The following is a 13,103-nucleotide window of genomic DNA, read 5'->3' as shown; positions in this document are numbered from 1 at the left end:
TGGTGAACACGGACAGGTGTGAACAGAAAAGTGTCTTATGCTGAATTACATGCTATATTATATGCATGACTCTGTTTCACCAAGAACTATACAGCTATTAGGATTAACTTCAAAATTATAAACTAATTGAAAATTTCTCCATAGTTTCACAGAAAATCACAGTTTAAAGGTTATTTTTTCTTTCAACAACAAAAAAGCCTAGAAACTGAAATTCTCCAATAAAGTTCTTTTATTCAGGTTCAACCTAAAATAGTTTAAATTTAAACTTGATCTCTCTTTGCCAGAGAAATGAAATATCCAATTCTATAGACTGTAATAGAAAAGTACTGAATTTGCATATTTCCAATAAAGGATTTTGCTTCATGCTTTGGGCATCTACCATAGTTACCCAAAAGACTATTTCCAATAAATATAACTGTTGCAGCATTGAAATGCCCAGAATAAATTTCCTAACTTAAAAAGTTGTCCTTAAGTTACTATAACACAACAGTCTTCAGTCTCCTGACCATTCATACTATTTGAAAACCATGAAAATACAGGTTTTTAGCATGCACGCCCAGTTGGAAAAGGCTCTGTTCCTCTGAAAACACGATTCATTAGATTAGGAGAGCTGAAGGCACCTCTGCGTATGAACAAGCAGGTGGGTGTCTCATGGGTTTGCAGTCATCTCTTTCCTTAATGGGGTAAGCACTGATGCCAGCAAGGGGAGAGAGTCCAGGCACATGACTCAGCTTATGACTTAATTTTCCACAGCTAAGAAAAGAAAATCACCAAAATCAGTTAGTTTTAAGACAAATAGGTGGGGTTGACAGGTACACTTACATGTAAACCAAGAACCATTTACATAAGAAAAAAGTATCAACTCTGGCAATAGCAACCATAAAACATCATAGAGAAAAAAACATTAAAAATTTCCAGGATCAAAACTGATATTCTGCAGCTCATGGTGGTTTCTAGTTTTCCTTCATTCTGCCTCTGTACATTTCCCTAGCTCAGAGGCCACCCCAGCCCATGCTATTAAACTGACATGAGATTCAAACTTGGCTTTTTGTTCCATTCAAGAGCACAGTCTATTGTGCTTGTATAAAATGAGAAAATCTAAGCTGAAAGTCTATTTCAAATGCTTATTTCTCTACCTGAAGAATTATTTTCATGCCAGCCACTCTCTCCCTCCATCCCACCTTCCCCCACTATCTCCCCCTTTCTCTCTCTCACACACATATATACTGGGAAGGTTAAAGATTATTATACATACTAGTAAGTTTTAAGACTAAGGCAGATGCTACAGAGTGGTAATCTCACTTACTCTTATGTTAAATCCTAGAAGATCACTTATAACACCTGAGACTGCAGAAAGGATAACTACTCGTGTGATATTGTAGATTAAGGGATTCATTGTCAGTCCATAGAGTCTAAATGGTGTGTCCAGCTCCTAAAAAACATGAAAGAACTGAGATGAAATACATGGTTTCACAATAGCTATCAGTGATTATCAGACTGTTTTTCGAGTCTTGGGTGAGGATGACCTCTTTCCTGATGTTCAATAGCTACCTTCAAAAAATCTGTAATGAGGGGGAGGAGGGGGAGGAGGGGGAGGAATAAACTTGGAATTAACGGATACAGAGTACTGTATGTAAAATGGATAAACAACAAGGACCCTGTATAGCACTGGGAACCATATTCAGCATCTTGCAATAACCTATAATAGAAAAGAATCAGAAAAAGAACATATGTATATATATAACTGAATCACTTTGCTGTACATGTGAAACACTATAAATCAACTATACATCAATTTAAAATAATAATTTAAAAAATTTAAAATAATAATGTAAACAAACAAACACCTGGAATGGGCTCTCACCTAGTCTTCCACTAGCTAAGTTTTTAAAGGTGGATTCAAGCAATATGCAATTTGTGATTTTTAAATGTAATTTTCAAATGTGACAGACAACAGCAATCATTAGAACTTGGGTAATAAATTGGGAAACTTTTCTCATACAGTCATTAACCCCAACTATCAAGTCTGTATTTTGAATCTACACAGCATTTATCTGTTACTAAGGTCCTCTCCAAGAAGTGCAGCATTGATTTAATTAAACGGTAATAAAAATGTATCACAGGGTATTACTTACTTTTAACAACTTGGTGGACAGCTTTAACACATTGTTTACTAGGGTAAGCTGTTCTTTCTTATTCGGCTTTTTTTCCATTTTAAGATATAAATTAATCTAAGGGAAGAAATAGAGATTAGGGCAAACGTCATGTAAAAGATATGTATGTGTGTGTGTGTGTGTGTGTATATATATATATATATTGCATTCAATATGGCAGATTTGGAAGGCAATATTTTCAGCTAAAATAAAATTTGAAATTCTAGTAGCTATATTTACAGAGCACATATGTCACATACCCAACCCCCATCCTAATCAGTCACATACAGGGATAAAAAAAAAGGCTATTAAGTGAAGAAAAAATAATGATGAAGCAATTTATCAAAACAATGAAAATTTTATATTAACAAGATGTAAACTCCTTGAGTTCAAAAACTATATCTTATTCATCTTGGTATCCCCTCAAAAATCTAACATCCTTATCAAACATTCATGGAATGGAAGAAGATAGGATAGCTACTTTTAATTTACTAATTCCTTGTTTCTTCCCTTACGGTAAGAATTTTTCACTATAATTCTAAGTTCTGCCCCCCCCCCCAAAAAAACCTAATGATATCAGATATTTTAATTTAAAACTTACGGTTAAACATGAAATTAAAAACAAAAAAAACAACTCCATACTACTTTATATTCAAAAGAAACATTTCTCAATTGTCATATCTACTCACATACTAAAGAGCAAGTATTTTTCAAGCACTGAATGTATTCTATGACTGATTTTAAAAAGTCAAGAAGCTTACTAAACATACTTAAATGACAGGTACTCTAAAGAGCTAATACTTGACACAGAACATGAGATTAAAAGCATGCTCCATTACCACCACCAAAAATAATCTTTATACTACGAAGTAGCATGGAGAATCCCCATGGACAGAAGAGCCTGGCAGGCTACAGTCCATGGAGTCGTAAACATGAGTCAGACAACTGAGCAAGGAAGCACAGCACCCAATCCTGGGAGCAGGTGGGGAAGATATTGTCCTCATTTTCTACAGGAGACAACTATATGGTTGGAGTGACTCATAAGGTATAAGGTTACATAGCTAGAACGTGACAGAATCTAGACTCACCCCTGAATCTTCTGCACAAATCTTATTATACCATTTCTAACCACTGAATTTCTAACCACTATCAAGGACCAGTCAATACCTGTTCAGTAAGTAATATTGAGACATTGCTGTATTTCTTATTGGTTTCAGACCCCAATGAGGCTAAGCGCAGTAAGAAAAGTAGTAAAGCTGATTCCCAAATCAAAAACTCCCAATTATAAGCATCATTTAGGAAAGTTTTATGTCCACGCAGTACCTATGAAAAGGACCAGAAAAAAGTTAAGTTTTTCACTTGTATTAATTACTGTAATTACTCCTTTACCGATTTAAAAACATTTACAAGATACCACCATTTTAATACTCAGAGCAGAAGTTTTAATAGTCATAAAGTATTATGTATTTCTCTAAGCTTCCCTACATTTTCTTCTTTCCATAAGGAACAGCAAGCATCTGGAAATAACGAAGGAAGAAAACATAAGTGAAATAAGACAAATGCATTTCCGAGCTCTGTGCCCACTCACAATTATATGGTGGCCATTTTTCAAAGTATTAAATTTGCATTTGACTAGCAGAGCCCCCTAAAACCTGCTGTGCATTCCACTTACATGACTAGAAACTCCTGAGGATCAGTTCTTCACCCCACTTCAGGATCTGATAACAGCAGCAGCCACCAGTTATCAAATGCCTATTATGTGTCAAGTTTTCAGGTAAAAGTTTTTTTTTTTTTCCCCAAAACAAGGAGGACTGGAGATAACATGACAGAGTAAAAGAAACTTGAGTTCATCTCCTCTCACAAGCACACCAAAATCACAACTAACAGCTGAACAACCATCAGTAAAAAAAACTGGAACCTATCAAAAAAGATATTCTACATTCAAAGATATAAAGAAGAAACCACAGTAAGATGATAGAAGGGGCACACTCATGATCATAATTATAATCAAATTCCATACCCCTTTGGTGAGTGACCCACAAACAGGAGAATAATTATATCACAGAAGTTCTCCCAAAAGAGTGAGAGCTCTGAGCCCACCCCAGGCTCTCCAGCCTAGGCGTCTGGCATTGCAAGGAGGAATCCGCAGAACATTTGGCTTTGAAGGCCAGTGGGGCTCGATGGCAGGAGCTCCCCAGGACCGGGGAAAACAGAAACTCCACTCATGGAGGGTGCACACAAGAGGACTGGGGGCAAAAGCAGTGACTTTGTAGGAGCGTGGGCCAGACCTCCCAGCTGCCGCTGGAGGGTCTCCTGAGGAAGTAGGGCGTAGGGTGGCTCTCCCTGGGGTCATAAAAGCTGGCAGCTGACATATCAGGGAGTATTCACAGAGATGTGAACTCTGACTGGAGGTAAACATCTTGCTTGGGATCTTGGCACCAACGCCTGGCCTCACCCAACTGCCTATTACAAGCTCCAGTGTTGAGACACCTCAGGCCAAACAACCAAGAGGGTGGAGCACAGTCCCATTCATCAAAAGATATGCTGCCTAAACACTTCCTGACCCACAGCCACCTGGAGACACGCCCCGTGACACAGCCTGGCCCACCAGAGGGCCAGCAACCACTCTACCCGCCGTGGGCAGGCACTGGTTCCTCCCACAGGGAGCCTGCACAAGCCTGTAGACCAGTCTCACCCACCAGGGCGGATACCAGAAGCAAGAAAAGCACAATCCCACAGCCTCTGGAACTAACGCTGCAAGCATAGGTCAGAAACCACCCTGAGACCAGCTGGTCCCTGGCCCTTGGGTAACAAGATAGGTGGGAGAATACTGTTGGGACACACGGGACATCCCCCACAGAGGGCCACTTCGCCAAGGTCAAGAAATGCAACTTATCTACTACATACATAAAAAAAAAAAAAAAAAAAAAAAAACCAGATGACTTCCCTGATGGTCCAGTGGTTGAGAATCCACCTGCCAATACAGGGGACATAGGTTCGATCCCTGGTCTGGAAAGATCCCACATGCCTCAGAATAACTAAGTTCATGCACCACAACTACTGAAGCTTGTATGCTCTAGAGCCCATGAGCCTCAACTACTGAGCCCACATGTTGCAAGTACTAGGGCCCATGTGCTGAGAGCCTAAGCTCCACAAGGAAAGCCACTGCAGTGAGAAACCTCCACAGCACAACTAGAGAGTCCCTCCCACTCTGCAATTAGAGCAAGCCCATGTGCAGCCATGGGGACAAGCACAGCCAAAAATTTTAAATCTTTAAAATAAAAAAATAAACAGTAAATTGTTGTTTAAAACAAAACAAACAAAAATAAAAATTTAAACAAAATGACACAGCAAAGGAATGCATTCCCGATGAAGGCACAAGGTAAAACTCCAGAAGAACGACTAAGTGAGCTGGAGACAGGCAATCTACCTGACAGAGAGTTCAAAGTAAAGATCGTAAAGATGATCCAAGAACTCAAAAAAAGAATGGATCAAAGAGCAGTAAGTTTTTAGCAAAAAGCTAGAAAATATAAAGAACAACCAAACAGAATTGAAGAATACAATAACTGAAATGAAAAATACACTAGAGGGAATCGACAGAAGAATAAACAAGGCAGAAGAATGAATCAGTGAGCTGGAAGATAGGATGGTGGAAATCACTGATATAGAACAGGATAAAGACAAAAGAATGAAAAGAAATGAGGACAGTTTTAAGAAACCTCTGGGACAATGTCAAATGCACCAACATTCCCATCACAAGGGTCCCAGAAGGAGATGACGGAGAGAAAAGGACTGAGAAAATATTTGAACGTTTTCCTATCATGGGAAAGGAAACAGTCACCCAAGTGCAGGAAGCGTAGAGAATCCCATATAGGATTACCCAGGGAGGAACACGCTGAACATACAGTCATCAAACTTAGAAAAATTAAAGAAAGAGAAAATATGAAAAGCCACAAGGGAAAAGCAACAAATAACATAAAAGGGAATGTCCATAAGATTATAAGCAGATTTTTCAGGAGAAACTCTGCAGGCCAGAAGGAAGTGGCCTTATAATATAAATATAAATGATGTGTTTAAAGTGATAAAAGGGAAAAACCTACAACCAAGACTACCAAGCAAGGCTCAATATTGTGTTTGATAGAGAAATCAAAAGCTTTACAGACAAGCAAAAGCTAAAAGAAGTCAGCACCACCAAACCAGCTTTAAAACAAATGCTAAAGCAATTTATCTAAACAAAAAAGGCCACAATTAGAAATAAGAAAATTATGAAATGAAAAGCTCATTAGTAAAGGCTCATCCAGTAAAGGTACAAAACCATCCACACACAAATACAATATTAAAACCAGAAACTGTGTGCGGAGGAGAGTACAAATGCAGGCTATTTAAAATGCATTTGAAATTGAGAGATCAGCAACTTAAAACAATATTGTATATATATATAGGCTGCTACACCAAAACCTCATGGCAACCACAAACCAAAAATCCTAAATAGATGTACACACAAAAAAGAAAAAGGAATTCAAAGACAACACTAAAGATAGTCAACATATCACAAGAGAACAAAAGAGGACTGGAGGAAAAAAAAAGACTACAAAAACACATTCAAAACAATTTTAAAAATGGCAATAGAACATTTAGTTCAGTTCAGTTCAGTTGCTCAGTTGTGTCCGACTCTTTGTGACCCCATGAATCGCAGCACGCCAGGCCTCCCTGTCCATCACCAACTCCCAGAGTTTACTCAAACCAATGTCCATTGGGTCGGCGATGCCATCCAACCATCTCATCCTCTGTTGTCCCCTTCTCCTCCTGCCCCCAATCCGTCCCAGCATCACATAGATAGTGATAACTGAGAACATAGATAGTGATAATTAAATATAAACAGATTAAATGTACCAATTAAAAAGACTGGTTGAATGGATACAAAAATAAGACCAATATATATGCTGTCTTCAAGAGACCCACTTCAGATCTAGAAACACATTCAGACTGAAAGTGAGAGGATGGAAAAAGGTAATCCATGCAAGTTATGGAAAAGGTCAGTTTTCATTCCAATCCCAAAGAAGGGCAATGCTAAAGACTGTTCAAACTACCGCACAATTGTACTCATCTCACATGCTAGCAAAGTAATGCTCAAAATTCTCCAAGCCAGGCTTCAACAGTATGTTTGAACCATGAACTTCCAGATGTTCAAGTTGGATTTAGAAAAGGCAGAGGAACCAGAGATCAAATTGCCAACATCTGTTGGATCATCGATAAAGCAAGAGAGTTCCAGAAAAACATCTGCTTCTGCTTTATGGACTACACCAAAGTCTTCAACTGTGTGGATCACAACAAACTGTGGAAAATTCTTAAAGAGATGGGAATACCAGACTACCTTATCTGCCTCCTGAGAAATCTGTATGCAGGTCAAGGAGCAACAGTTAGAACTGGACATGGAACAACAGACTGATTCCAAATCGGGAAAGGAGTATGTCAAGGCTGTATATTGCCACCCTGCTTATTTAACTTATATGCAGAGTACATCATGCAAAACGTCAGGCTGAATGAAGCACAAACTGGAATCAAGATTGCCGAGAGAAATATCAACAACCTCAGACACACAGATGACATCACCTTTATGACAGAAAGTGAAGAACTAAAGAGACCCTTGATGAAAGTGAAAGAGGAGAGTGAAAAAGTTGGCTTAAAACTCAACATTCAGAAAACTAAGATCATGGCATCTGGTTCCATCACTTCAGGGCAAATAGATGGAGAAACAATGGAAATAGTGACAGACTATTTTGGGGGGCTTCAAAATCACTGCAGATGGTGACTGTAGCCATGAAATTAAAAGACGCTCGCTCCTTGGAAGAAAAGCTATGACCAACCTAGTCAGCATATTAAAAAGCAGAGACATTATTTTGCCAATAAATATTTGTCCATCTAGTCAAAGCTATGGTGTTTCCAGTAGTCATGTATGGATGTGAGAGTTGGACTATAAAGAAAGCTGATTGCAGAAGAATTGATGCTTTTGAACTGTGGGGTTGGTGAAGACTCTTGAGAGTCCCTTGGACTGCGAGGAGATCAAACCAGTCAATCCTACAGGAAATAAGTCCTGAATATTCACTGGAAGGACTGATGCTGAAGCTGAAACTCCAATACTTTGGCCACCTGATGAGAAGAACTGACTCATTTGAAAAGACCCTATGCTGGGAAAGATCGAAGGCAGGAGGAGAAGGGGACAACAGAGGATGAGACGGTTGGATGGCATCACCAACTCGATAGACATGAGTTTGAGCAAGCTCCAAAGGTTGGTGATGGACAGGCAAGGTGGTGTGCTGCAGGTCCATGGTGTGACAAAGAGTCTGACATGACTGAGCAACTGAACTGAACTGATACAAGTGGAAATCAAAAAGCTGGAGTAGCAATCCTTATGTCAGACAAAACAGACTTTAAAATAAAGACTGTTAGAAGAGACAAAGAAGGACATTACATAATGATCAAGGGGTCAATCAAAGAAGGTATAACAATTGTATATTCATATGTACCCAACACAGGAGTACCTCAATATTAAAGGCAAATGTTAACAGACATTAAAAAAGAGAAACTGACAGTAACACAACAATAATAGGGGATTTTAATGTCCCACTTAAACAGATCATCCAGAAAGAAGATCAGTAAGAAAACATAGTCCTTAAATGACACATTAGATCAGATAGACTTAACTGACATTTCTTTAAACTTTTAGTTTTGTACTGGGGTATAGCCAATTAACAATGTTGTGATGGTTTCAGGTGAACAGTGAATGGATTCAGCCATACATATACATGTATTCACTCTCCCCAAACTGTCCGTCCATCCAGGCTGCCACATAACATTGAACACAATTCCATGTACTATACAGTAGGCCTTTGTTGGTTATCTGTTTTAAATACAGCAGTGTGTACATGTCTCAGATGGACTTAATTGATATTTATAGAGCATTCCATCTGAAAGCAGCAGAATGCACATTCTTTTCAAGTGAGCATGGAACACTCTCGCAGATAAATCACATGCTGGTCCATGAAGCAGGCCTTGGTAAATTTAAGAAAATTGAAATTATATCAAGTATCTTTTCCAACCACATTACAAGATTAGAAATCAACTACATGGGAAAAAAATCACAAGCAGGCTATACAACACGCTACTAAACAACCAATGTGGAATGTAAGTAGACATAGCTGATTCATCCTGTTGTACAGCAGAAATTAACACAACACTGTAAAGCAATTATACTACAAGTTTTTAAAAATTAAACAAAACAAAACAAAACAAAAAAACCAGTATGACAAATTGAGAGAGAGAGACCACAGAAGAAAAGCAAAAGCTTTATATTTTGGTATCATTAACAGCACTTTTTTCCTGCTTTTTCAAACAGGGCCCCCCACCTTTTCAGGGGCCTTTTGAACAGGCTAGAATCCATTCCCCAATCTTGATTGTAACTAGGTATAGCTATGTGACTGAGTTCTCACCAATATAAAAACCACCACCACCACCGATGGACTACTGAAGAAATCAAAGAGAAAAAAATTTTTAAATACCTAGAGACAAAAGAAAATGAAAACACAATTATTTAAAACCTATCAGACACAGAAAATCAGTTCTTTAGAGGGATACAAGTTAGCCTTTGGAAAGAAGAAAAATCTCAAACAACCTAACCTTATGCATAAAGCAACTAGAGAAAGAACAAACAAAACCAAAAGGTAGAAGAAGAAAATAAATCGAAAAGATCAGAGCAGAGATAAACGAAATAGACTAAGAAAACAACAGAAAAGACCAATAAAACTAAAAGTCTGTTCTTTGAAAAGATCAACAAAACAGATAAATATTTAACCAGACTTACCAGGAAAAAAGGGGAGAGGGACCAAATCAGTTAGTTAGAAATGAGAAACCACTACAAGCAATTATATATCAATAACACAGACAGCTTAGAAGAAATAGACAAATTCTTGGACAGGTACACTCTCTGAAGACTGAACCAAGAAAAAATAGAAAATATGATTAGATCATTCACAAATACTGAAATTGAATCTATGATTTTAAAACTCCCAGAAAGCAAAACTCCAGGACCAGAGAGATTCACAGGCGAATTCCACCAAACATTTAGATAAGAGATAATACCTATCCTTCTGAAAGTATTCCCAAAGACTGCAGAGGAAGGAACACTTCCAAACTCACTGTATGAGGCCATCATCACTCTGATACCAAGACCAGACAAAGAAATTACACACAAAAAAGAAAACTGTAAGCCTAGAACCATGATGAACATAGATGCAACAAACTGAATCCAACAATACCGTAAAAGGATCATACACCATGATCAAGTGGGATTTATCTCAGAGATGCAAGGATTTTTCAACATCCACAAATCAATCACTGTGATACACTACACATTAACAAACTGAAGAATAAAAACTGTATGATTATCTCAATACATGCAGAAAAAACTTTTGACATTTAATATCCATTAAATGATTAAAAACTCCCATCAGACTGGACATAGAGGGAACATATCTCAATGTACTAAAGGCCACATATCACAAACCCACAGCGACCACCATCCTCAACAGTGAAAAGCTGAAAGCATTTTCTCTAAGATCAGGAACAAGACAAGGATGCCCAAGTTCACTTCTTTCATTCAACAGAAAGAAGCTAGGAGTTTTGGAAGTCCTAGCTACAGCATTCAGAGAAGAAAAAGAAATAAAAGGAATCCAAATTGGAAAGGAAGAAGTAAAACTGTCACGGGGTTTGCAGACAATATGATACAGTACATAGAAAATCCTAAAGATGCCATCAGAAAATGATTGGCGCTCATCAGTGAATTTGGTAAAGTTGCAGAATAAAAAATTAATACACAGAAATCTGTTGCATTTCTATACACTAGCAACAAAAGATAAGAAAGAGAAACTAAGGAAACAATCCTAATTACCATCAAGTCAAAAAGAACAAAATACCTAGGAATAAACCTACTTAAGGAGGCTAAATACTTGTACTCCAAAAACTATAAGACACTGATGAAAGAAACTGAAGATGACAGAGCAGATGGAAAGATATATACATATATATTCTGGTTTCTTGGACTGGAAGGATTAACGTTGTTAACATAACCATACGACCCAAGACAATCTACAGATTCAATGCAATCTCTATCAAATTACCAATGAAATTTTTCAAAGAACTAGAACAAAAAAAATTTTTTTAATTTGTATAGAAACACAAAATATGTCGATAGCCAAAGCAATCTAGAGGAAACAGGCTCCCTGACTTCTGACTACAATACAAAATTACAGTAATAAAAACAGTATGGTACTGGCACAAAAACAGAAATAAGATCAATGGAACATGATAGAAAGCCCAGAAATAAACCCACAGACCTGTAGTCAATTAATCTATGACAAAGGAGGCAAGAACATACGATGGAGAAAAAACAGTCTCTTTGATAAATGATGCTGGGAAAACGGACAGCTAAGTGTAAAAGGATGAAATTATAAAATTTCTCTAACACCATATACAAAAATAAAATGGATTAAAGACCCAAATGTAAAACTGGATACTATGATATAAAGCTCCTAGAGGAAAACACAGGCAGAACACTCTTTTACATAAATCACAGCAATATCTTTTTGGATCCATCTCCTAGAGTAATGGAAATAAAAACAAAAATAAACAAATGGGAACAAATTAAACTTAAAAGCTTTTGCACAACAGAGGATACCACAAATAAAACAAAAAGACAAATTACAGAATGGGAGAAAATGTTTATAAATGATGAGACCAGTAGGGCTTTATTCCCAAAATATACAAACAGCTCAGACAACTCAATAACAAAAACACCCAAATTAGCCCAATTAAAAAATGGACAGAAGATCTAAATAGACAGTTTTCCAAAAAAGGACATGCAGATGACCAAAAAGCACATGAAAAGATGCTCAACACTGCTAATTATTAGAGAAATGCAAAACAAATCTACAATAAAGTATCACCTCACTGCAGTCAGAATGACCATCATCAAAAAGTCTACAAATAATAAATGTTGAAGAGAGTGTAGAGAAAAAGGAACCCTCCTACACTGTGGATGGGAATGTAAATTGGTACTATCACCAGGCAGAATATGACTGTTCCTTAAGAAACTAAAAACAGAATTACAACATATGACCCTCCAATCCTACTCCTGGGCATATATCCAGACAAAACTATAATTGAAAAATATATATGCAACCCAATGTTCATTGCAGCACTATTTACAACAGTCAAGACATAGAAGCAATATAAATGTCCATCAACAGACAAATGGATAAAGAAGATGTGGTATATATATCACAGGGAACTATACTCAATATTTATAATAACCTATGCGCTTAGTCACTCAGTCATGTCCGACTCCTTGCGACCCCACAGATTGTAGCCCGCCAGGCTCCTCTGTCCATGGGGATTCTCCAGGCAAGAATACTGGAGTGGGTTACCATGCCCTCCTCTAGGGGATCTTCCCAGCCCAGAGATCGAACCCAGGTTTCCCACATTGCAGGAGGATTTTTTTACCATCTGACCTACCAAGGAAGCCCATATAAGGGAAAAGAATCTGCAAAGAAAATATACAGTTACATATAAACATGTATAAATATGTATAACTGAATCACTTTGCTGTATACCTTAAACTAACATAACATTGTAAATCAACTATACTTCAATTTTAATAAAAAAGATAGAGCTCAGAAAGATAAAATATTTTGTAGCAAACTCAGATTTGTTACCAAAATAAATGAAATAAATTTTCAACATTGACAAAAAGATATTACTAAAGATATTAAAGCATTTTGATAGATTAACAGCAAAAAAAAAAAAAAGAAACAAGCAATCAGTATGCTGACTATAAAAGGCAACTAAAATATGAAGAAAAAATAAATGAAAAGGGGTAGAAAACAAAGATATAGC

General features: G+C 37.3%; 1 protein-coding gene across 8 annotated transcripts in view; it reads right to left on the bottom strand.

Annotated features, from left to right (window-relative positions):
• Positions 1-13,103, bottom strand: part of PHTF1 (putative homeodomain transcription factor 1) — a 77,950-nt gene that overhangs the window by 9,048 nt on the left and 55,799 nt on the right. For 6 of the 8 annotated variants that reach the window (XR_006335698.1, XR_006335696.1, XR_006335702.1 and 3 more), the window contains 4 exons: positions 3,321-3,476; positions 2,136-2,231; positions 1,307-1,432; positions 621-753 (listed from right to left, as the gene is read on the bottom strand). Coding sequence is in view for 1 of the 8 variants with exons in the window: in XM_043876808.1 (XP_043732743.1) it covers positions 733-753; positions 1,307-1,432; positions 2,136-2,231; positions 3,321-3,476 (399 nt within the window). In the remaining 7 variants the exon portion in view is untranslated. Of the gene's footprint in view, positions 1-211; positions 754-1,306; positions 1,433-2,135; positions 2,232-3,320; positions 3,477-13,103 lie in introns of those variants that run through there. The other 2 variants (XM_043876808.1, XR_006335701.1) reach the window with 2 other exon arrangements.

The sequence above is a fragment of the Cervus elaphus genome, chromosome 20 (genome assembly GCF_910594005.1).
Source record: "Cervus elaphus chromosome 20, mCerEla1.1, whole genome shotgun sequence".
Classification (NCBI taxonomy): domain Eukaryota; kingdom Metazoa; phylum Chordata; class Mammalia; order Artiodactyla; family Cervidae; genus Cervus; species Cervus elaphus.
Note: the sequence above shows the minus strand (reverse complement) of the source record. Positions and strands in the feature narration are given on the sequence as shown.